At 41.6% G+C, this 25,730-nt stretch overlaps 2 protein-coding genes across 4 annotated transcripts in view; one reads left to right on the plus strand and one right to left on the minus strand.

The window, feature by feature from the left end:
* The window catches only part of LOC146377003 (NACHT, LRR and PYD domains-containing protein 12-like), a 554,927-nt gene that overhangs the window by 79,943 nt on the left and 449,254 nt on the right, over positions 1-25,730 (minus strand). The window lies entirely within an intron of this gene.
* The window catches only part of LOC146377006 (uncharacterized), a 34,020-nt gene continuing 16,363 nt past the window's right edge, over positions 8,074-25,730 (plus strand). The window contains exons 1-7 of the mRNA XM_084944965.1: positions 8,074-8,380; positions 9,780-9,932; positions 15,624-16,036; positions 16,176-17,805; positions 19,517-19,780; positions 19,927-20,361; positions 24,834-25,250. Of these exons, the coding sequence (XP_084801091.1) occupies positions 15,646-16,036; positions 16,176-17,805; positions 19,517-19,780; positions 19,927-20,361; positions 24,834-25,250 (3,137 nt within the window). The 5' untranslated portion in view covers positions 8,074-8,380; positions 9,780-9,932; positions 15,624-15,645. The remainder of the gene's footprint in view (positions 8,381-9,779; positions 9,933-15,623; positions 16,037-16,175; positions 17,806-19,516; positions 19,781-19,926; positions 20,362-24,833; positions 25,251-25,730) is intronic.

The raw sequence follows: 25,730 nt of genomic DNA on the forward strand, positions 1-25,730 counted from the left end.
GGTGAGCCCTCATCTGGGACTCTCCTCAGCTCTTTCTGGGACAGTGGCGCAGCTGCCCCTCTGTTGGTCTTCCTTGGTCTCTTGTGTTCTGGGGGCCTCTGGATGTCTGGAGTTTTGATCTCCTCCATACCTGCTTCATGCCCTGGAGGACGGGGCAGTGGCTCCCCACACCCTCTAGCAGATCATTACATGAAGGAACCTTTTAAAAAAACAAGCGCATCCATGCTCACAGGTGTACACACGGGTGCTCACACACACAAACTACACCCTTTTTGGCTCCTACCTCAAAGCACACTGTGTTCTGTTGATCTTATGTGCTGCACAATAATGTTTAATATTTAGTATTTACTGTCATATTCCCATATATCATTGTGATGTTGTTTATTCTATTACTCTTGTTCTCTTCTGCTTGTTTTCTTTTTTCTTTCTCAACAGGTGATCCAGGTGATCGATAGATGCATTTTTTTTTTCTGCCCATTCTGTTGGTTTTTGTTTTTTGCCCTTGTCCCTCTTCTCAGCTGTTTCTCTTTCCCTCTTTCTTTCTCCCCTTCTTTCCCCCAGTCAAGTCTGTCCCGTATTCAGCAAGTGAAAATAAAATAAACAATAAAAGGTGAATCAAATGGACCATTACGGCAAGGCTGGGATGGTCAATTTGGTAAAGTAAATCCGTTGGGCATCTTTCTTTGCCTTTAGACAATAATTCTGATGGCAAAAGAGCCAAACGGGACAGGCAAAAGAAAAAAAAAAAAAAAAAAAAAATGAAATGAATGAATGAATCTTCCTCTCAGTGAGCAGCGTCTCCAACATCTGTACTTCTCTCAAAGCTCACACACAGCTCAGACTGAAAATTCTGCAGCTGTTTTAAACACAGCAAAGGGATCAGTACTGTTTTACTGGCTCACAGTCAGTTTCACAGCTCATCTCACTGACTAGGTTTTCTACCAGAGTCAGAAACTGTTTCTCAGATCAACTGATCTTCATGTTGATGTTTACTCTCACTGAAAGTTTTACATGGATTCATGTCACCTTTATACTAAAGCACGTGAACCTAGAAGCAGGAGAGCAGCAGTTAGTGAGCACAGACTGCATTTATACTGAGACACATGTCAGGAGGAACAAACAGCAGGATCAGGTTGCCTGATCAGGTTCCCTGGCAGAAAAGATTTGACCACAGGAATCGAAGAAATTACTTTATATAGAACAAATCCTAAACTTCAAACTGTGACAAAATTTTTAAAAAATAGTTTAGTGAACTTCTACAACTGAGAAGAAAAATTTAAAATGTCCTAAAATCCGATGAATATGGAATTTGTTGCTCTGAGACAAACTCCTACACATCTGGAAACAGTCAGCAAATGATGGTGAAGGATTACATTTTTGTAACTGTCACAGAGAAAGAGGAATATCCAAAGTCTTTAATTTGGTCAGAGGTGAGAGAAAGAAAAGTAAACAAGTCCTTACATGGAATAATAACAGGAGCTTAGCAAGGCATTCTGATGATTGTTAACACACTAATGCACTGTAAAATCTAATTAGTTCCCAGAACTCAAAAAAATTGAGGAAACTCGTTGCCTCAAAAAAATTGAGTAAAGCTTAGCTAAAAATGACTAAATTAGGACAACTTATTTATTTTGAGTACTCTGTACAAGCTCATTTGTTCCCAGAACTCAAGAAAATTGGATCAAGTTTACGTAAGATGACCAAGTTAGGGCAACTTACTCATTTTGAGTACACTGTACAGCCTTGTTAGTTCCCAGAACTCAAAAAAATTGAGGAAACTCGTTGCCTCAAAAAAACTAAGTAAAGCTTACTTAAGATGACTGTTAGGACAACTTACACATTGCAGGTCTGCAGTATTAAGAATAACTTGATATTTCTGACTGTACAATTTTAATTGTTTACCTACTGACAAACATTTCAAGTTCAACTAAATGAAAAAACAATTTGTGGTAACCTGAATATGATTAAAAATAATTAACAACACTTTTTGTAATGATGTTAAAATGAGCCCAACTTTTATTTTCAAACACAACAAAGTATAACAGCCAACATACTGGACACTGTTCTGCTGAACAACAAACAATTATATTGCCATCACTGTTAGAATCTTACAACGAAACAAAGTCTCAGATGTAATTATTCTGAAAATAAGTTTAGGCCTACCACAAGTTTGTTTTGTACTTACTTATATAATCAAAATAAAATATTTATTGTTCTGTCACAAGTGCAGTCTCTGATTTAAACAACACATTTGTTTTGCATTCCAACACAGGAGCTGGAATGTTGTAATATTTTAAGGATGGCTTGTTTCCAGTCCAGGCATTACTGCCTGAATGACTGTCATGGATCGAGGTGATCCAAATGTAAGTGCAGAAGAAAGTCTTTAACCTCCCTTAAGTACAGTGGCAGTGGATGTGTGTTGGAGATGCAATGAGCTTGAACCTGCAGGCGACCATCTTCACTGACCACACCATCTGTGACGGAGGACTCATCTCTCCTGTTGTCCTGCAAGCAAACAATCATATTTTTTGGAACATGAACTTAATTGCTTTCTTAAAACATTTTTTTCTGCATTTGGTATAAAACAGACTCCAATTTACACAATCTCAGGCTCCCTCCCACCGGAGAGGTGACATTCAATGTCCCACTGTCAGTCTGGATAGCCCTGACCACCACCCAACACACAATAATGTCATGAAAGCATCATTTTAAAAAGGGCTATGCAAACATGGCCAATGACTTTCATTCTAATGATGTGCAAAATGATTTGGGCACAAAACAAATTTTGCTGTTAGAAAACTTGCAGACTTGACTATATACAGTGTAGACCCTCTAAACTAAGTTTGGGGGATGTAATCTTTCAAGAAATGCAGACCAAACTGTTGTTGTTTGTTTACTTACACAGCATGTCTTGTAGAATTAACTGGAGTCAACAGCAACAGCATAGTGCAGTCATATCTCAAGTCTAATAACAGAAGACAGGAAAAGATCAGTAAAGAAACAACTTCCCCAAACCAAAGCACAAATAAAACAATAAGTAAAACAGGCTGATCTAAAGTATGATTAAAGTTCAGCCTGATTAATATAAATGCCACTGACAGTTGCTAATATATTGGAAAACCAAAATACTTACCACTGAGTTGATGTCTTTCTTTCCAACAACAGGAGTGCTGATCCGGGGCCTCAAAGACAGTAAGAAGCAAGCAGAGGGAGAAAAAACAGAACATTTTTCAGAAACTGATTTTATCCTTAATGGCTGTGCAATTATTGTAAAATAGAGATTGCTTATGTTGTTAAATAAAGGCTAGATTTGACATTAATAGATGCCACAGATGTTCAAAAGCTGCCACAAAGCATGAAAAAAAATGGACGTCTCCGAAAACGTCGGAGCGTCTTTGCAAATATGTGATGTCTTGATAAATCGAGCAGATATTTGAACTTTACACAGCTACATTCTGGCCTGAAAATATCTTAAAAGTTTATTTTGTGACCCAGAAAAAGTAATAAGTTTTTTAGCCGCGCTCCTCCGCCATTGCCGCGCTTACAAGTACGCACAGGCTCCGACAACCGGCTAACAAATGCGATCCTCCTTTTCCCCAGATTACCCTTTCTGGGTCACAAAATAACCTTTTAAGATATTTTCAGGCGAGAATGTAGCTGTGTAATGCTCAAATATCTACTTAATTTATCAAAATATCACATATTTGCAAAAGTGCTTCCACGTTTTGGGAGAGCTCTGTTATCCACCAGCGCGATAGCTGACCGGGAGGTCAAGGCTCGATAGAGTCCAGGAGCACAACTAACTCCCGGCTTATTGTTTTCAACCCCCCTGCACTCTTTTGCTACTCAGGTTAAACATGATATATATATAGTTAGTTAGTTAGTTATGGCTATGGATTGAAAATACCCCCCACACCCCACCCTAACGGCTGCACCTCCCGAAGAATTTTGTCTGGGCTCTTATCTCACTTTTTTATTTCAAACAATCAACAGAAAATTTCACAGACATAGTTTTATGTAAGGTTTTTAAGGCTGTGGTGTTAATTTTTAAGTAACATGAGCCCAGCGGCAGCAGCAACGCTAGGCTAACACTAACTAGCTAGCAAGATTATAAACCTGGTGCTAAACTAAGAGAAGCCACAAAATCAGTTTGAATAAGAGTAAACATTTACTCACCAAGTCAGTGTATCAGGTAAAGATCCACAGCAATGACAATAATCTCTTGAGCTGAGGCTTCTCCAGGTTTGCTCAACATATTCCATAACAAATGCACCATGAACATGTGGACTGATCCGAGAGGGAGGAGGACGGTAGTCACGTGGCATTTTCAAAACACATCTTTCATCCTTCCGCCCTGAGAAGCAAAACTTCCAGCTTACTTAGTTTTTCTAAGTTAAGACAACTCAAATAAATTGAGTTTATCAGCATTTTTTGCATAAAAAGTACTGGTAACTTATTTAAATCGAGTTCTAATAACAAATTGTTAAAAATTGAGTTCAGCCTATTTAATATTTTTAATTAAACACAATATTACATTTTACAGTGTGAGCTGTTTGATTAAACCCCTTCCTGTGCTGTAGACAGTTAAGTATGAACAGATTTCCTCTCTGCAAACATTGAAACAAGAGCTGGTTCATGTGTTTGAAATTAACCCTCCTGCGCTGCAGACAAAGTGAACTCACAGCAGTAATGATCCTCTGGGAATGTAGTTCTTTATGCGTTATAAACTATCCAACTAGGAGCAATGAGAAAATCTCCGAGGCCACCTACAGGACGAGTGGGGAACAGCAGGGAGGTGAAATGAAAGGAGATTTTAGAGACTGAGAAACTTGAACTTTGAGTTTGTGCAGCTCTGCGTATTCCTGATTAGCTGAGCTAGGAAAATGGCCCTTAACAGCCCATATACAGCACAGCTGTGAACACATGTGGAGACCTTAGGTTACGTTTACACTGCAGGTCTTAATGCTCAAATCCGATTTTTTTTGTCTGCTTGTTCACACTACAAATAAAATGTGACAGTAAACGCGCTCTAGTGTGAACCCTCAAAGCGGCCCGCATGCGCAAAAGAAGACGTCACACACAACGCGCTCTGTTTAGACCCAGAGCAAACAGTATTGTTTGACTGATGGCCTTAATGTAAAGACTTGTTTCAGAGTTTATGTTTCCCAATTTTGCTTTAAGTTATTTTGTTATTTACATATGGCCTAATAATTATCCTTATTGCTGTTTTAGAGGAGCGGTGCTTCAAAGGATAGCTGCAGATTTCTGTCAGAATCTGCAGATTATACAGTACAAATAAAATGTTCACGTTTCTCCAACGTTGTCTTCCCAACAGTTTCACTGACATCTACACTGGATGGCCAGGAAGTGTTCACCATGTCTTCTCCGGCGCTGATAATTGGCGTCTGTCTTGTGTCAGTGACGTAAAAGACGGATTTAATGCGACATGACCATCATTCATTATTCTCCCGCAGTAATTAGGTTAGGATTTTTTTTTTTTATTCCAATCCATTCTTCTTTGGCAGAAGTAGTCTTTAGCAGCATTTAAATAACCTTTATCAGATTTGATGGTTTTGTTACAGATTTTCAAAAAAGTGTTTTGCTTTTCTTTCACAAATGTGGGGATTAAATTGTGTTAAAATGTACAAAACAGTGATGTCATGTTTTGTGAGGAGGACCCAGGCACAGAGAGACTTGATGAATTTAAGAATCTTATGATTTAATAAAGAAATTTGCAGACTTACACAGAGATGGTAAAATTATGATGACTGATAATGGAGATGAAGACAACAGACGATGAGGACAGGGAGGAACAGAGGGAACTCGGGACAACTGGAGACATTTAAGGATGCAGGGACTGACAGAGACAGGGAAGAAGTCTCATCGTGACGAGTAAAGTTTACCTTGCCTGGATGGGCAGCTCTCTGGGTGCTCAGCACCCCCAAAGCTCTGATCCTAGAATCGCCCCTGTTTAAAAGTACATTTTTTTTCAAAAACTTACTTAAATAAATGTAACGGAGTAAATGTAACTCGTTACTACCCACCTCTGCATGAGGGTCATGGTTTTTTTTTAACTTTTCCAGTGCTTTCAACACCATCAGGCCGACCCTCCTGGGTGATAAGTTAACAGCGATGCAGGTGGATGCTTCTCTGGTGTCCTGGATTGTTGATTACCTGACAGGAAGACCACAATATGTGCATTTTCCACATTGTGAGTTTGAGAAGGTAATTAGCAACACAGGGGCACCACAGGGGACTGTCCTCTCCCCCTTCCTCTTCACCCTCTACACCACAGACTTCAGTCACTGCACAGAGACCTGCCATCTTCAGAAGTTTTCTGATGACTCTGTGGTGGTTGGATGCATCAGCAGGGGTGATGAGCCAGAGTACCGGGCTGTGGTCGACTCCTTTGTTGCGTGGTGTGAGCAGAATCAACTACAGACCAAGAAATTAATTGTGGATTTTAGCAAGACCAGGAAACCCTTGACCCCTGTTTCAATACAGGGGGTCAACATGAGCATTGTGGAGGATTATAAATACCTCAGAGTACAGGAAGGACCAGAGTTGTCTCTACTTTCTGAGGCAACTGAGGTCCTTCAACATCTGTCGGACAATGCTCAGGATTTTCTATGAGTCTGTTGCAGCCAGTGCTGTCCAATGCTGTTCCTGGCAGTGGCCATCTCCCTGTACAACTCCTCCATCTAATACACTGTAAACACTGCAATAGTTACATTCTTTTTGCACACACTCTTTTTCTTACTTGGTAATGTTGCTGTCTATTTTCTTGATATTCATTTAATCCCATCTGTCAACCCTGGATATTTATTATTTGGTGGTTTGTATATATTGTGCTATTCCTTATATCTTAACATATTGTATTGTTAAAGAGTCTAGTCTGTTTTAGTTAACCCTTTAAAACTGGTCAGAGCGGGCATGCTAACTATTTTTAAATCCCAGTAGAACTGAAACCGTAAGCTAGCGCAATAATTTTTTTTGCATATGAAACCGGAGGAGTTGTACTTACATATTATGCCATCAGCTTTTTTCAGCTGTTTTCATGTGAGTCTTCGTGCGCTAGTACTGCTTGCCACTCGTACCCACAATCCTTTGCGGTTTTAAGCAGGAATGACGTTACATTTTCAATCTCTATGGAAAAAACACTGGTACAGTGGCCAGGGGTACTGACAACCTGATCCTCATCTCCTTTCAAGGTAGTGTCCGTTTGCCGTTTGTTTGCCCCTCACCCTCAGTAACTCTTGCTTCCTGCCCTGGGGGTGGGGGTTGACTGTTCTCCTGCCCTGCACCCCAGTTCTTTGTTCCCATTCCAGGCCTATTTTCTGTTTTGTATTCTTACACCCATTAACTGCCATATTGTAATATTGCAAGCAATCCCAAAGCCTCTTTAACTGTTATATATATTAAGCAATCTATTATTCTCAACAAAATACATTATTATAACTTTAGCTTTATCAGCTGGATTTAGCTGCATAACCATAGCCTGTACATAGCTTGTACACTCACTACAGCCTGTACATACTTATAGTTATAGCATATTCATAACATACCTTCATACCATGTACATTGTAACATGCCCATAATAGACCGTTATTTTGTACCCTTATACCTATAACAGACCCATTTCTGTAAAATATCTATATATCTATATTATTGTGATTATATGTTTTGTAATATATCAATATCATGGCTAAAGCACTTCTGGATGGATGCAACCTGCATTTCGTTGCCTTGTACTTGTGACATGTGCAATGACAATAAAGTTGAATTCTATTCTATTCTATTCTATTAGCAAAGCAAAACAGATAGGAAAGGGGGAAAAGTTCTTTACCCTTCCCCCTGAGGTGCAGAGGATATGGCATACGCCCACACATCCTGTTTAATAGGGGCCTGAACATGGGTGTAACACACAGACACACACATACTGCTAAGTATATCCATATATGGTCATTTAGGAAAGTTGTGTTGGATGCTGTAAATGACCATTAGGGGTGCGGCCACCAAGTATGAATGTAAGGATCTGCAGGACTCCCCCTCAGATCTGTTTCTCAGGTTGCATGATCTCCCTCTGTGCAGAGGTTCTGTTTAAATAAAAGCATTGCAAGTGTTTGGGATTTCAGAGTATTTTTTTATCAGCTGGGTGCCAAAAGGACCGGAGGTATAGAGTGATTTACAACAGCATCGTCCGCTGCCAGCTCAAGCTAGGACAAGCGTTGGCCATGTTCATCCACTGCTAGCTGAACCTGATCGAATCTTGCCTCCAGCTGAGTGAAGGAACACTTGAATTCAGCCTTGAGTTCTGCTGCCAGCTCCTCATTATGTTGGGTTAACAGCCTAGCCATTGCGTTCACCATTGGGTCGGGAGGTGAGTTGTCTTTTTTACCTGCCTTACTCTTCGAAATTGAGTTTGAAGCCATAAGAGTGCGCCGTAGCGCATATTGACAGGTATGTGCTTAACCGATGGTTTAAAAAAGGTTACAAGAGTAGTTTGAGACGGAACTGAGCAGAGCCAAGTGATGATGTGACCACTTGATGTAGCGGCTCACCAGAAATCACGGATCAGCGTGTTTAAACACAGTCTGACATGTGCTGTCAACCAAATCATTTCATGTTTCTATGGTAACTAAATCATTAGGATTGAGACTGTTCTTGTTGAGGTGACCTGTTAGTGTTTGGACTCGTGATCACGTCACAAGATCACGTGAGATTTCAAACCACAGGAGAATCACTGTGGTTATAAGAGGCAGACACCCGCACACACACCACGTGTCTGCTGTTGTTTTCAGGGAAATGAAGGATGCATTTGAAGGCCGCATCTCGAGCAGCCTTTAAATTGGGACAGCCTTCGTTGCGTCACTGTGATGCAATTGGCCTCAAAATGTGGTCTTTAAGGCTGCAGACCCTGAATTGGGACACAGCCAGGGTCTGCATCCTTTGGAGGCTCCAATTGAAGGCTGCAGGATGAGTCGGATGTATCTATTACAGTGTTACATCATATTCTATAAGGATGTTATGTGTTTGTATACTTTCTGCCCAGTATGACCCATTTAGCAGAAGTCAGAGCTTTTCTTGGTGGACAGACGTCCAGAGCGGAGACAGCAGCTTTTTTCTCTAAAGAGACAAAACGGCAGATAGCAACAGAGAGACAGACCAATGAAGACGCAGTAAGAACAGATACAAACAGACTGACGTGGCTCTTAAATGGGCCTTTGGGAGGTTTTCAAAAAGCAGATGTAGGAGGCAACAACAGGCTGATTGTTTACTCAGCAGGTCCTTCATCAAAGTATTTTGAATTCAGATGCACCTTATACACCAGTGTTTATCTGTGCTGCCACACTGGGAGATATTTGTAGGACTGGCTTAGACTGGTGGAGAGAAATTTAGTTGTGTTGATGCAAGTTTGACTTGTTTTAAATACAAGTAGCACAGTATATTAATAACATGTCAAAATAAATCTATACATTAAATCCTTTGTGATGTGAAGACATTCAGGCATGCAGCTGCAAACTGTCAAGGCGCGGTGCAGTGTAACGATTGAATAATGTGAGTGAGCAATGATATTTTGCTGGTACTTGTTTTGCGTCTGCTCGATCTTTGTATTGGTGAAACCTGACAGTGTAAAGCTTTTGACTACACATTTTCACTCTTTATATTTGTGCCCTTGTGTATATCACGGTATTTATTGTTGTTAGTGTATTTATAGAATTATCTTTCTATTTCAATCATTTAATGTTTTCCGTTTCTCACTTAAAACATTTTCAAAGTCCACAGAAGTGGTATGTGTCATCTGTCTGCTACTACAATGGCGCCATCGTGTGGACACCAGCAGGACCTACACAGCTGAGGAGGAACTACAGGAAGTGTTTCTTTTACGAATGAAAGTAGCTTCAGCTCGGAGGCTCTGCTTCGCTGCTCAGGTATGTTTTTACTTTAGTTTTAAAGATGTTTTGAGGTCAGACTCCCGCCGTTACTTCGAGTGTGTGTTTCATAACATCGTCATATTCAGTTATTTTCGCTTTAAACTTGATCCACGCGGTAAACTCTCCGCATGTGTTCAGGATATGATAGGATACTCTGACGTTAAATAAAGTTGCTCGTGCGGACATGGGAATCATAAACTGAGCTGTAAACGTTTAAAGAGAGACACAAGTGTTACGACTCTAACTTGTACGTACGGTAAACGTTTTTTGTTTTTTTGTAAAACAAATAGGTCATTTCTATATGGCTGCCTTTATTACGGCGATGCGTCAGTCATACCGCGCTACTCAGGGGAAGGATTATTGTAACATTACAGCAGACAGTGTAACACTGAGAAATGTATAATGTTAATAACAATAATCAATTAATACATCCGTAAACCATTCTAACAGTACTGCAGGGTCTCTGACAGACACAGCTGTTCGAGTTTGTGTTTTTCCCGTCACGGTTACAGGAAGTGACCAAATCAAAGGCCAGGGCAAACACGGATGTTTTTGACTTCCTAGTTCAAACTTTGTGCAGAAGAGTTTAAGTAGTGAAGTAATACGATTTAAAATCAATAATTAAAAACTACAGACATTACAAAACAATAAAGAAAGTTTATGTTGTTTAATGTTTTTTGTGAAATCCTGGAGATCAACCAGTAATTATTCAGCTGTTATCCCAGAGTGTTTATAATAGTGGAGAAATAAAACAGATTGTCACGCCCGAAACGAGGGAGTGGACTCAGGAGCAGACAAAACTCGAAAGCACTTAAAATAAGATGGCTAAAAACATTTATATTTTGGGTAAGGTTAGAGATTTATTAGACTACAAGACGAAGCATACTTTATACTTTTTCCTGTATCTTAGTTACTGTGTAGAAATTTGGGGAAATACATATGTAAATACCACAAAACCGCCATACTTCTTACAGAAGAAAGTGACACAAAGGATTCATATTCATGTTAAATACAGAGGACAAATGAATAATTTGTTTATAAAATTGAAACTATTGAAAGGTTTAGTGAAATTATAGACAATAATTATGTTTAAGCAAAAAATAATATATTAGCCCTCAAGTTACAAACATCATTTTCAATTTGTTTAGGAGGTGAGGACAGAAGGAAATATCATTTTTAGCATCAGTTCGCAGGACTACACAAAGACAAATGAGTCCAACGGTTATAAGATTGTGGAACTGCTCATTATAATTTTAAGAGTTGTACAAACATGCGCTGTTTTAAAATGTGCTATGTTTAAAATGATAAATCAATATGATGAATTTGAAAGAAATTTGAGTTAACTGGCGGTCATTCTCTTCTCCTTGCTATTATGCGGTGGGGAATATTGCTGGTTATATTCTTGTTGTGTGGTTTGCGCTACGAACTGTAGACAAATGTTAATGTGTTCCTTGGTTGATGGTGCCCACTTGTAATATCATTTGGAGTGCAGATAGGGGACACGGTTTAATAAGAATATTTTCTTCTTCCTGCTCCTGTTCACTCAGGGGTACAGTGTAATATTAAGGGAAACTGTTGAACCAAGTGTGAAATAATTAACTCTCAGATCTCAAAGTTTATTACAGGAAGCCAGGTGTGACAAAAGAGAGTAATGAAAACAAGACTTTTAGTGAAAGACAAACTAAAGACAAGAGCCTAAAAACCAGCTCTGAGGGATGTTCTTAATTTAGAAGGAGTCACATCACTTTGCATGAAACAAAACGAATCACTAGAAATTATCTACAAGCTATGAGATGCTGTCGAAGCACTAAAGGAACCGGTATGAACAGTACTGTGAGAAAAACGCTATAAACTATGAAACAGTACTATGAGTAAACATTTCAGTGAGCCACCATAGTGCCAGGAGTCCCCACATGTGCTAGGGTGAGGGCTAAGAGTCACAAAGGGAAGGGGGGGGGGGGGGGCGAGGAATGGGGAACCAGGCACTGGGTAACATCCAGCAGGAACCTTGAAGCTATTGGCAAGTGCAGTTATGAGCTGGAGACCTCAGAGTCACTGTGACAGGGACGTGTTAACGGCAGGCTAGACGTGGTTTCAGTGAACGTGCAGCAGATTGCAACAGTCTTACTTAACGCGAGTGGAGGTGAAGCTTAGAGGGGAAGGTTGTCCGGGAGAGGCGAGCTGGGCAAATCCCACAATAGATTTGTAGCAGGCAGAGAAAAAAACAAACATTTACACCATATTCAAAGAAACCTGGAAAATTATTGCATTAAGAAATCAGAAGAACATCTGGATCCTTAGAAGAAAAATATAATGATGTGATGGGTGGCTCAAGACTTTTGCACTGTGCGGTGTAACCAATGCTAATTTCTGTGGCTTATTTTACACGATGAGTTAGTGACTGTAATATACATTAAAATATACTTGTTTAATACACATATGTAATATTATTTTTTCTTAACATACATGAGAACCACAGATGATTTCTTCTTCCTATTCAAAATAATTTACGAATATTTAAAGTAGTAATTTTCAGTCTGCTCTAAAGCTCACAGATATGATGATTACCCGCTCTCCTCCCTCTGGTCTATGTCCCTTACTGACACGATGGACTGAAAACTACTAAGCAATAAACATTTAGTAAAAAACAATAAGAGGAAATGATGAAACATGCAGATCAGCTGAGAGTCTTTTCAGCTGTGAAAGTTAAACAACAGTGAGGGTCTTCTTGTGTTTTTCCAGATGTTTCTAATCAGACAATTTGTCAGGAGTTGGGTGTGTGACCCAGCTGTTTGAGTTTATTTTGTATTTTCTGATTCCTTATGTTATATTGGAAATATATTAAGTTCTTGTGCCATTATTTAGTCAGAGTTTTGTTGTTGTAGCATCCATAACTAAATGTATTGAATTTTGATGATCACTGGGTTTTCATTTGTTTGGTTGCTATGGTGATGTGTAACGGGAGTCACGTGGGTGCTAGTTGTGAAATTAAGAGGGCGTTGTCAGTCTGTCATTCACTGAGAGGAGGGCTGGGTAGCCGTAGTTTTTGTTGACCGCTGCACAACGAGTTTCCCCTTCTTGCATCAGAGCCTGTGATGTTTAAGAGTCTGAATCGGGAGCTGATCACATTGCTCTGTAAACTCTCAAAGCACTTTAATAAACAAGCAAGCAATTCCACCTCTCGCATTATTGCGTAAAGTTGACAGCGCATCAGGCAAATAGGCAGGCTCAATCCCTGACCTCTAGCGACTGTGGAAGTCGTTACAGTTGTGTTTAGTTTAGATCTCATCTACAGGGCTGTAGACAAACTTTTTGCCATGGTTGCACTGGTGCGCCTAAGAAAACCAGCACAAAAGTTAGGCGCACCCACATTTTTCAACCGCATTGCTTAAGTGCGTGAGCGCGCTTGTATTCAAAAGGTTTCTCCATGTACCCAAAAGTTGATTCTGTTCATCTGGAGGTAGCATTTTCAGTGGGAGAAACATTTCATCACATTGATCAGTGGTCTTTAAACAATGGTCATGACAATTTGCATATTAATGATGAAGAAACTGACCTCCCAGCCCATTGTTCCTTCAGTGGGCTGGTTTCAGTCATTATGCAAATGTCCTGTTTATAAGATTGAAACCTGCAGTCAGCTGAGACTGTAGAAGTCACCTGGATGAGTGACGAAACATTTCTCCCACAAAACGCTACGTCCAGATGAACAGAATCAACTTTTGGAGATTTACTTTCTTGGATGATTGAGAATGCTTCAAGACATTTCTCCATTTAACAATCTGCTAGAGGGTGTGGGGAGTGATAGCCCCTCCAATGAGGGCATGAAGCAGGCATGGAGGAGATCCAGGCAGACATCCAGAGGCCCCTCAGAGTGTGAGAGCCCAAAGAGGGGCAGCCACGCCACCCTCCTGGAAAGAGCTGAGGAGAGCCCCACACGTGGGGTGCATTTAAAATTAAAAAGGTGGGCACCGGCACCAGAGGTGAGGTTGAATACACCTCACCTCTGGACGCTGCATAGCCTGCCCACCCCCAAGGCCCTACATGTGTGTGTATTATGAGAGTGGGAGTAATGTGGATGTCTAGTTTGTGGAATAAAATTGAGGCACAAAACAACAAAATTGGAATAAAATTGAGGCCACCTGTGCCTCAAAATAAATTGAGGCACAAGCGGACAGAAGGGGACAGGGAGAATGCCTCCCCTGCACCTCAATGACACACTTGCACCCCAAGGCCTTGCATGTTTGGGTGGATGTTGTAGAATGGGAAGAGGCAAGTAGCCCCTCCCTGGGGCCAGCTTCCCTGCTGACCCCAGTAGACACCCCTGTTCCCTGGAATCCATCAAGGCCAGGGGGCACAGGCCCATCCAGACCAGGGCCCACAGCAACAGCACAACCAAGCCCCACAGAGCCCGGGGTGGTCCACCCGACCCCACTGCAGAGGGAATTACACCCACCACATCATTCAGTCATCTACAGTAGGGGAGGGGCAGGGATAGCTCAGTAGGTAGAGTGGTGGCCCCATGATCGGAAGGTCAGGGGTTCGATTCCCCTGAACAGTTACCCTGAGGTACCCCTGAGCAAGGTACCGTCCTCACACACTGCTCCCCGGGCGCCCAATGGCTGCCCACTGCTTCACTGAGTGAATAGGTTAAATGCAGAGAGGAATTTCCCCACAGGGAACAATAAAGTACACTTTCTTTCTTTCAGTACATAAGACAATAGAGATCCAGGCTGAGTTCATTCTCCACCTCTGATATATCTCTCCCCCACCTGCAGTTTTGATTTAGATTATTATGCAAGCAACTAAGAGACGCTGTGTGTTGAGTAAGTAGTGAAGATGCAAAATGAGAAAATACACAGTAATTATCAAAACCAGAGTTACATGTTGCTTTGAATTCAATTTCAATTCATTTTAATTCAATTTTATTTATATAGCGATAAATCGCAACAAAAGTCGCCTCAAGGCGCTTTATATTGTACAGTAGATACAGAGAAAAGCCCAACAATCATATGACCCCCTATGAGCAGCACTTTGGTGACAGTTGGAAGGAAAAACTCCCTTTTAACAGGAAGAAACCTCCAGCAGAACCAGGCTCAGGGAGGGGCGGGGGCATCTGCTGTGATTGGTTGGGGTGAGAGAAGGAAGACAGGATAAAGACATGCTGTGGAAGAGAGACAGAGAGCTAAGCTAAACTAGCGAAACAGTAAATACACAGTGAGTGAATACTTTGGCTATAAATCAGGTAGTGAGTACACAGAAAGTGTGCTTCGGATGAAGCACGCGAAGATTATACTATGAAAAAAGAATGTATCTAAAAGTTTTTAATTAAATTGCTAAGCAGATAAGCTACTCAGAAACACCACTGTGTTTGAGCAGAAACAGGAAGTGATACTCTACCGCAGAGCGAGCGAACACCAAGTGACAGCGCCACCAAGAGAGTGGTGGCGCTGTCACTTGCAAAATAATAAAGAAAAAAAAACATTTAAAGAAGACAAGAAAATAAAATCAAAAACCAGAATGCTGAAAAAACTAAAAGTCAAAGACTGAGGATAAATTATAAACAGACTTGACACATCAATTTAAAACGAAGCCTAGCAATGCTAGGAACAGGAGCAACATCAAAAATATATATTAGTCTGAATCTTTGAAATGAATTAAATTTTGTTTTAATTCATATTTTTTCAACAGAAATCCAGGAAATAAAGGAAACATGGCTTGTACATCTCAGTCCGCTGTGGAGTACGTCAGGAGGGCCAAGCCCAAACTGGTGAGAACATTAAAGGGGCTCACTGTGATTGTAGAGCATCTCTACCAGAAAGAAGTTTTGTCAGAGGAAGAAGTCAGTAAAATAAAGACAGCGGGTGACGACTTTGACAAAACCAGAACAATTGTGGACTCTGTCATAAAAAAGGGGGAAGCAGCCTGCTATGAGTTTCTCAGGATTATTGACATAACAAGAAAGACATCCACAGAAAGGCGGCCATCTTTTCTGGAAATTACAGAGTCAAATTCCTCTTCACGAGACAAATTTGACCTGAACTACTGGATCAGCTGCTTTTCCTTCAAGGACGACATCAACATGGATGTAACGTATTTACAAGGTATTTTTAAACAAGCCAAAGTCTGCGGCAAGATTTCACGTGATCACACTCATTTATAATGCAGTGTTGTTCAGTGACACATGAGTTAAATCCTGAAATTACTTTTTAATTAATTTCTCCTACACCTCTTTTCTTTCAGGCCCTAAACCGTGTCACAGATACCAGCAAAAGTTGAAATTTAAAGCTCAGAAGATTTCAGAAAGATCATGGATCCAAAGTAAAGCAGTCCTGTTCAACAAGGAGACATCTTTGTCCTACACTTCACTTGTGTTAGACACACGAGGACAGGCTTCAGCATCCAAAATAAAAAAGTCAAAGATCAAGAAAAGCAGGAAGCTTCGTACTAAAAAACTCAAGGCCTACATACCTGAGGACAAACATGGAACCTCTCCCAGTGAACTGCTGAAAACGTATGAAAGAAAAATCCTTTTGGTAGGAAAACCTGGAACTGGGAAAACAGCTGTGGTCCATCAGATGTTGAAACTGTGGTCAGAGAAAGATAACAAGGATCTAGATTACATGTTCTACTTTGATATGAGAGAAGCACCCAACATCACAGAGGTCCATAAACTGGAGGATCTTCTCTTCAGTGTGTTCTGTGAACCAGATGAAGGCAAAGATGAGGTCTTAGAGGACATAAAGAATAATGCTGACAGTGTTACCATCATTTTTGATGGAGTACCAGATGTTCCCTCTACATCAACCCAGTCTGCAGTGCTGGAGCTCCTAGAGAAGACCCTTCTATCTGAAGCAAAGATCATCGTCACCTGCAGACCAGAGGTGGAGTCAGCAGACTTCCTGTTGGATTGGGACTGTCTCAGAGTGGAAGTGAAAGGCTTCAGTGAGCAGGGCATCAGAGAGTACTTATCCAAGAATCTGAGTGAGGACCACTTCAACAAAGTCTTGTGTAACTTGGAGTTATTCTCTCTTTGCCACATCCCCATGTACGCCCTGATGGTGGTCGCCTGCTTTAGCTTTGAGGGCTCAGATTTCTCTCCACATCCCTGCACAGTTACCGAAATATACCTCAATATTGTCCATTTCTGCAATCAGAGAAATGTATGCAAGACAACTGAAAATGACTCCAGCCAGTGCAATGCAATACTGTCTTTAGCTGAAGCTGCTTTTTTGGCAACAGAAGGAAAAAATGTGAACCTGTCTCCACCCCAGATTGACAGGTGTGCTAATTTGGCCTTTTTGAACAGACTTCTAATTCAAGCCGGTCCAGTTCGAAAGAAACCCTTGTTTGCCTTTCTTCACTACACAATTCAGGAGTTTTTTGCAGCACTATGGCTCCTGAAGGATCCAGAAAGAACCAGAAGTGTTGTCCAACAGTGTCCCAATGACAACATCAAACACATGAAACATTTGGTCCCTTTCCTGTGTGGACTGTTGAATGAGAAGAACACTGATTTGTTACAATGTCTGTTTACTTCTCAGCAGCTCAGAGACACATCTGGTTGGTTCTTCAAACACTTGGTGACCACCTTTGTAGATTGTAGTGACACTGAGGACTGTGAAATAGACATGCTGTTCTTATGTCAGTGTCTCTATGAGTCTCAGTCTGCTGAAGCCTGTGTTTATCTTCTGGATAAACTGGACTACTGTCTTGATCTGAGCGGGGAGACTCTTGATCCTCAGCAGTGCTATGCCCTGTCCTATGTAATCAGTCAGAGTAAGGAGAGGAAAATACAGCTGAACCTGGAGGATACAAAAGTACCAAAACAAGGAATGAGACCATTACTAGGATGTCTGAGCAAATTCCAAAGGTAAGTAAGAATATGTAGTTTGCATGTTTACGCATAACGTTCGAAGTATACTTTTAATTACTCACCATTAAAAATTTACACGTGTATCTGAGCCTTTCCCTTTTCTTTTTTTAACTACACGATTCTGGTATTCTATGGCAAATGCCACTCTGGTCCTTGGTGCTAGGCAGTGAGGCCTACTAGATGATGTTCATTTGGTCAGAGACATTCACTCCAGTGGCCTGCTGGAGGTCATTTTTGTAGGGCTCTGGCAGTAATTGTCATGGTCCTGGGTCATTTTGACCCAGTGTTCTTAGTTTTCCTGTGGTTTTGTATTTTGTTCCTTATGTTCATTGGATTGTTTGGTTTGGTATTTGGATTCCCCCTGTGTCCACGCTTTTATTGTGGTGTTTGTTCTGGTACCGTGTTCCCATCCTTTGTGTTCTGTGTTCTCCTCATCCCCTCGTGTATTCATCCTTGTTCTCTGCCTCTCTCTCTGTGCTCATCTCTATGTACTGTGTTGTGTTTAAGGTCCACATCTTGGTGTCAGTATTTTCAGTTTCGTGTCCTCCTCGCCCTGACATGAGTAATGGTCCTCAGCTGTGTTCCCCGTGTGTTCCCACTTCCCTCATTACCTTCTGTGTATTTATGTCAGAGTATCCCTTTGTTCCGTGTTGCGTCGTCCCTCTAGGTTGTGTGCATTTCCCCGTGTCTTCCCAGCACCTCAGCTTTAGTTGTTCCCAGTATAGTTTTGTATGACTTCTTATGTTCCTGTTAATAAAGACCTGCCTTTTGAGTTTATCCCCGTGTGTCTTGAGCCATGCATTTGGGTCCTCCCTTGCCTTCACACAGCCGCCGCATGACAGTAATACCCTGCTCCTTACATAAAGGAGCTACTGGTCCTGCAGATGGGTTAAGAACCTTCTGCAGCCCCATCTATCTCTCCTACAGTATCTACCTGACACCTTGAATCTTCTCCATGTTCAGGGAGACAGACAAACATCTGGCAATGGCACATAATAATGTGCAATCCTGGAGAAGTTAGACTACCTGTGCAACCTCTGTAATGTCCAGGTATCACCTCCTGCTACCAGTAGTGACACTGACCCTAGCCAAATGCAAAACTAGTGAAAAAATAGAAAAGATGAGGAGCAAAAAAAGAAAGTGGCCTGTAAAACTATTCATCTTTCGAGGGTTGTGTCATTGTTCCCCCTCTGGTGCACCTCTTGTCGGTTTCACTAAGATCAAAGCAGCTGAAACTGATAACAACCCCCTCTGTTACTTAATTAATTGGAATCTAATGAAAACTAAGCTGAGCAGAGAAAAATGGGAAAGATTTGAAATGATTACAGAAGTAAGAATCTTTTTTCAAACTGAGTGGAACAGTAATTATCAACTGATAGATTAAACATGTTAATGTAACTAAATAAGAGACAGAGCAAGAATCACAAAACTTCATAAATTCTGTACAACATATAAACTGGGAATTAATTCGGTGGCCAAACTAAGACTAAGCAAAAATCACCAAAGTTCTGTGCATTAGTCTTTAGCCTATACATGTTAACAGCACACTTGTGATGAATCTGAGTGGTGAATACAAACTCTTGCAGTTGTTGCGATGCAGAATCTAGAATGAAAAGAACAAACATTTTAAATCTGTTTCTGGATTAATAAACAAAATACACTTCATGGTTGTTAAGATCTGATAACTCTAATAAATTTCCAACTGTAGGACTCACCTCTTATCATGGCAGCTGTGGACCATTTGTCTTCTCAGCGAGGCGGAAGTGGATTACATCAGCTTACTTCACTTTGCTGAAAACCAGCTGCACCTTTCAGTAAACAGTCAAACACAACTCTGTGACCGAGCTCGAAAAATCCTGCAGAAAAGTGCTAAGAAGGTTAAAGTCTGCCTCCACTGGGACCACAGAACTTCTGTTTACCAATCTGTGCAGGATTTTCTCTTACAGTGTTTACCAAAGATCCACTCACTCAGGTATACTGCTCATATGCATATTCATCTATTTATAAGCACATGTATGTTTCATCTGTCTTTGACTTCAAATGTGTTGTGCTTAAAGAAATTATTGGATTGAATAAAAATACTAACTTTAAATATTTTGGTAATCTTGGAATCTACAGTTTCTTTCAGTCATCAGAAAATCTCTCAGATCAAACTGAGTTCTTGATGAATCTCATTACTGGAGCAGCAGAGAGAGAACAGCAGACAGGAGAGAAGATCCTGGACCTGTTATCATCAGTCTGCTTTTATCAAACATTCCCTCTTCATTCTAATTCTAATGACAAATATCGTCTTGATTTCCTGCTGGATCTGTACTCCCATGTGAAGGACTATGAGACTAAAACAGGTCTGAGTGTCCTTCCATCATTACAGTCAGTTTTCCAGTCAGCTCCTGCAGTCTGGTCCATAAAGCTCTCAGAGAGAAAGACCTCCATCCTCCTGCAAGTGCTGAAACTCCAACCAGAGAAGAAACAAGTGGAGATGAGAGACTGCTCACATGAAGAGAGTGAAGTGAGGAGTTTCCTGCAGTGTCTGCCTTATATCTCACAGCTCAGGTAAATCAGATGTTCTTCACATGAGTCAAATATCTGTAAGAAAAGATGCGTGTAAAAAGAAATGTTTGAAGCTCCATAAATTGTAAAGTGATGATTTTGACTTGTGGTTATTTTCTGTAAATGTCAGACGACTTTTAATGCTGGAACAGGACAACAGGATCTAAAATAAAGAAGTTCTCATCAGAAAGGTTGGATTTAGATTTGATAGGTGTAGAAATGAACTGATTTCATGTTCAATTCAATAAGTTGATGGAAGTTTTGTGAATGAAGGTGATCATGTGACTGAGTTCATGCAGCAGAGAGTGTTGGAGTGCACACATGTGTTTGATGGAAACCTGCATGTTTGACCTGCAGCAGAATCGTGAAATGATGTGAAGAAGAACGTAGCTCAGTGCTGATACGTCAGTCCTGTTTAAAGCTGCTCTTAGAACAACAACAAGTTGACATCAAATGTTGAAACAGTTTGTGGCTTTTTGACAATGAGAGCGGCTGTTAACCATCTCTATGCTGCAGTGATACAGCCTGAAACATCCTTTACACCTGAATCCATCATCGCCATGGAAACCACATGAAAACAAACTCAACAAGTCCTTTAGTGAAGTGACTCAGTAAATGAGTGTTTGTGTTGTAAGAGTGTGAAACAGTGTTGAGCTGCTCTGATGGAAGATGTGTTTAACATGGAGTTTCATTGTACAGGGTGGGCCATTTATATGGATACACCGTAATAACATGGGAATGGTTGGTGATATTAAAGTCCTGGTTGTGGCACATTAGTATATATGAGGGGGCAAACTCCTCAAGATGGGTGGTGACCATGGTGGCCATTTAGAAGTCGGCCATCTTGGATACAACTTTTGTTTTTTCAATAGGAAGAGGGCCATGTGACACATCAAACTTATTGGTAATGTCACAAGAAAAACAATGGTGTGTTTGGTTTCAACGGAACTTTATTCTTTCATGAGTTATTTACAAGTTTCTGACCACTTATAAAATGTGTTCAATGTGCTGCCCATTGTGTTGGATTGTCAATGCAACCCTCTTCTCCCACTCTTCACACACTGATAGCAACGCCGCAGGAGAAATGCCAGCACAGGCATCCAGTATCCGTAGTTTCAGGTGCTGCACATCTCGAATCTTCACACCATAGACAATTGCCTTCAGATGACCCCAAAGATAAAAGTCTAAGGGGGTCAGATCGGGAGACCTTGGGGGCCATTCAACTGGCCCACGATGACCAATCCACTTTCCAGGAAACTGTTCATCTAGGAATGCTCGGACCTGGCACCCATAATGTGGTGGTGCACCATCTTGCTGGAAAAACTCAGGGAACGTGCCAGCTTCAGTGCATAAAGAGGGAAACACATCATCATGTAGCAATTTCAAATATCCAGTGGCCTTGAGGTCTCCACTGATGAAGAATGGACCCACTATCGTTGTACCCCATATACCACACCAAACCATCACTTTTGTTGTTCCAACAGTCTTGGAGGGATCCATCCAATGTGGGTTAGTGTCAGAGCAATCGCAGTGGTTTTGTTTGTTAACTTCACCATTCACATAAAAGTTTGCCTCATCACTGAACAAAATCTTCTGCGTGAACTGAGGGTCCTGTTCCAATTTTTGTTTTGCCCATTCTGCAAATTCTGTGCGCCGATCTGGGTCATCCTCGTTGAGATGCTGCAGAAGCTGGAGTTTGTAAGGGTGCCATTTGTGAGTAGCTAATATCCGCCGAAGGGATGTTCGACTAATGCCACTCTCCAGTGACATGCAGCGAGTGCTACGCTGTGGGCTCTTGCTGAATGAAGCTAGGACAGCCACTGATGTTTCTTCATTACTGACAGTTTTCTTGCGTCCACATTTTGGCAAATCCAACATTGAACCAGTTTCACGAAACTTAGCAAGCAGTTTGCTAACTGTAGCATGGGAGATGGGTGGTCTCGTAGGGTGTCTTGCATTGAAATCTGCTGCCATGACCCGGTTACTGCGTTCACCAGATATCAACACAATTTCGATCCGCTCCTCACGTGTTAACCTCTTTGACATGTCAATGGCTGTGAACAAAGAGAAACTTGTAAATAACTCATGAAAGAATAAAGTTACGTTGAAACCAAGCACACCATTGTTTTTCTTGTGACATTACCAATAAGTTTTCTTCCTTCATGCTGGTCGGAGTTTACATCCCTCCTCAGGCCAACGCGAACAACGCACTGTGCGAGCTGGCTGACCAGATCACCACCCTGGAAAGGAAATTCCCGGATTCCTTTACAATTATTCTTGGGGATTTTAACAGAGCAAACCTCAACCACGAACTCCCTAAATACAGACAGCATATAGACTGCCCCACCAGGGACAACATCATACTGAATCACTGTTACACCACTCTAAAAGATGCCTATCGCTCTGTGCCCCGGGCAGCTTTGGGACATTCTGATCACTGCATGGTCCATCTTATTCCAGTTTATAGGCAAAAACTTAAACGTGCCAAGCCTGTAGTCAAAACTGTGAAGAAGTGGACTAACGCAGCAAAGCAGGAACTGCAGGACTGTTTTGACTGCACTGATTGGACTGTTTTTGAAGCTGCATCTGATAACCTGGATGAGCTCACGGACACTGTGACATCATACATCAGTTTTTGTGAAGATGTGTGTGTGCCAACAAAGACCTTTTGCACATACAACAACAATAAACAATAGTTCACTCCTAAACTCCAACATCTTCATAAGGCCAAGGAGGACGCCTACAGAAGTGGTGACAGGGCCCTGTACAAGCAAGCCAGGAACACACTGACCAAGGAGATCAAAGCAGCTAAAAGGATCTACTCCCAGAAGCTGGAAGAACGGCTCTCAGCCAATGACCCAGCGTCAGTGTGGAGGGGCCTGCAGGAAATCACCAGCATTACATCCTGCAACACCTCGACCGCCCGGGAACTTATGCCAGGATCCTGTTTGTGGACTTTAGTTCGGCTTTTAACACCATCGTGCCTGAACTTATCTCCTCCAAACTCTCCCAGCTCAGCGTGTCACCAGCTACCTGTCAGTAGATCACCAACTTCCTGACAGATAGAAAGCAACAAGTGAGGCTGGGGGAGATCACCTCTCGGTCCCTCAGTATTGGTGCCCCTCAAGGATGTGTCCTCTCACCACTACTGTTCTCCCTCTACACTAACGACTGCACCTCCAAGAACTCGTCTGTTAAACTCCTAAAGTTTGCAGATGACACCACTGTCATTGGCCTCATTCAGGATGGTGATGAGTCTGCATACCGGCAGGAAGTTGAGCGGCTGGTACTCTGGTGCAGTCAGCACAATCTGGAGCTGAACACTCTTAAAACTGTAGAGATGACAGTGGACTTCAGGAGACATCCCTCAACTCTGCTCCCCCTCACCATATCAGACAGCCCTGTGTCAACTGTGAAGATCTTCAAGTTCCTGGGTACCACCATCTCCCAGGACCTGAAGTGGGAGACCAACATCAACTCCATCCTCAAAAAGACCCAGCAGAGGATGTACTTCCTGAGACAACTGGGGAAGTACAGTCTTCCACAGGAGCTGCTGATCCAGTTCTACACTGCGGTCATTGAGTCTGTCCTGTGCTCCTCCATCACAGTCTGGTATGGTGCAGCCACTAAACAGGACAGGAGCAGACTGCAGCAGACTGTACAGGCAGCAGAAAGGATCATCATGCCCCCCTGCCCTCCATCCAGGATCTGTACCTCTCAAGAACCAGGAAACGGGCAGGGAAAATCATCACAGACCCCTCACACCCTGGACACAGACTTTTTGACCTGCTGCCCTCTGGCAGACGGTACAGACGCCTGCAGACCAGGACCACCCGACACAGGAACAGTTTCTTTCCCCTCGCCATCTCCCTTCTAAACAGTTGACCTGTCACACTGCTCCCACTGCCAGACTGCAGCTGCACCTTATGTACATTCTGTAGTATTCATTCCACCTCATTTCATTTCTGTATTTTTATGTATATAAGTTTAGATTAGTTATTTATAGTTGGTTTACACAGCTTTGTGTATGTATGTGTAATGTATATATAGACACGTGTGTGTGTGTGTGTGTGTGAGATTTACATTGCTGTGCTTGAGAGCCACCATCTACCGGAACCAAATTCCTTGTATTTGTCTGCACATATACTTGGCCAATAAACACGATTCTGATTCTGAAGTTTGATGTGTCACATGGCCCTCTTCCTATTGAAAAAACAAAAGTTGTATCCAAGATGGCCGACTTCGAAATGGCCACCATGGTCACCACCCATCTTGAGGAGTTTGCCCCCTCACATATACTAATGTGCCACAAACAGGACTTTAATATCACCAACCATTCCCATGTTATTACGGTGTATCCATATAAATGTCCCACCCTGTATACATGGAAGAGATGGAGTCCATCAGCAGTGTGTGGTTGTTTTTATGCAGCTCACATCAAATCATCACTAAATGTTTCCTTCTTATTGTTACAGTGTTGATTTTGTGGATCCTGATGAAGCAATCAGGTTCTTTGTGAGTCTGTTCTGTGCAGCAGCAGAGCGAGAACAGCAGACAGGAGAGAAGATCCTGGACCTGTTATCATCAGTGTGCACATATCAAACATTCCCTCTTCATGAGAGTGTGACTCAGTGTGACCTTCTGCTGGATCTGTACTCCCATGTGAAGGACTGTGAGACTAAAACAGGTCTGAGTGTCCTTCCATCATTACAGTCAGCATTTTCAGCTCCTGCAGTCTGGTCCATAAAGCTCTCAGAGAGAAAGACCTCCATCTTCCTGGAAGTGCTGAAACTCCAACCAGAGAAGAAACAAGTGCAGATGAGAGACTGCTCACATGAAGAGAGTGAAGTGAGGAGTTTCCTGCAGTGTCTGCCTTATATCTCACAGCTCAGGTAAATCACTGCTACTTTACATGATTAATTCTTCATAAGATGAGATGCTCCCTGAAGTCAGCAGTGGAAAAATCCTTCAGTATATGAATTTTAATATAATTGTACAGAGGGCTGAACAATGAAGCAGCTTGATCATAAGCAGGCTTTCTTTGTGTTAGCTGGCTTGATGAAAGCTAAACCTGCACTCAGAGTCGACAGCTGTCAAAATGTGGGGAAAGGTTTAAGGTGTGAAATAAACTGCAAATCTAGTTGGTATTGATATGGGGAGTAATCTTCAGTAATAGTAACAAATCACACAGCAACAGTCCATTCATTTGGTTGTAAAAAAGCATGAGATTATATTAAGTAATCCAAAGTATTCAGAATACATTACTCTCATTGAGTAACTTAACGGAATACGTTACAAAATACATTTGGGGGCATGTAATCTGCAATCTGTTGTGGAATACATTTAAAAGTAACCTTCCCAACACTGGTTCT

The sequence above is a fragment of the Perissodus microlepis genome, chromosome 11, assembly GCF_051167445.1.
Source record: "Perissodus microlepis isolate ML-2025 ecotype Zambia chromosome 11, ASM5116744v1, whole genome shotgun sequence".
NCBI lineage: Eukaryota > Metazoa > Chordata > Actinopteri > Cichliformes > Cichlidae > Perissodus > Perissodus microlepis.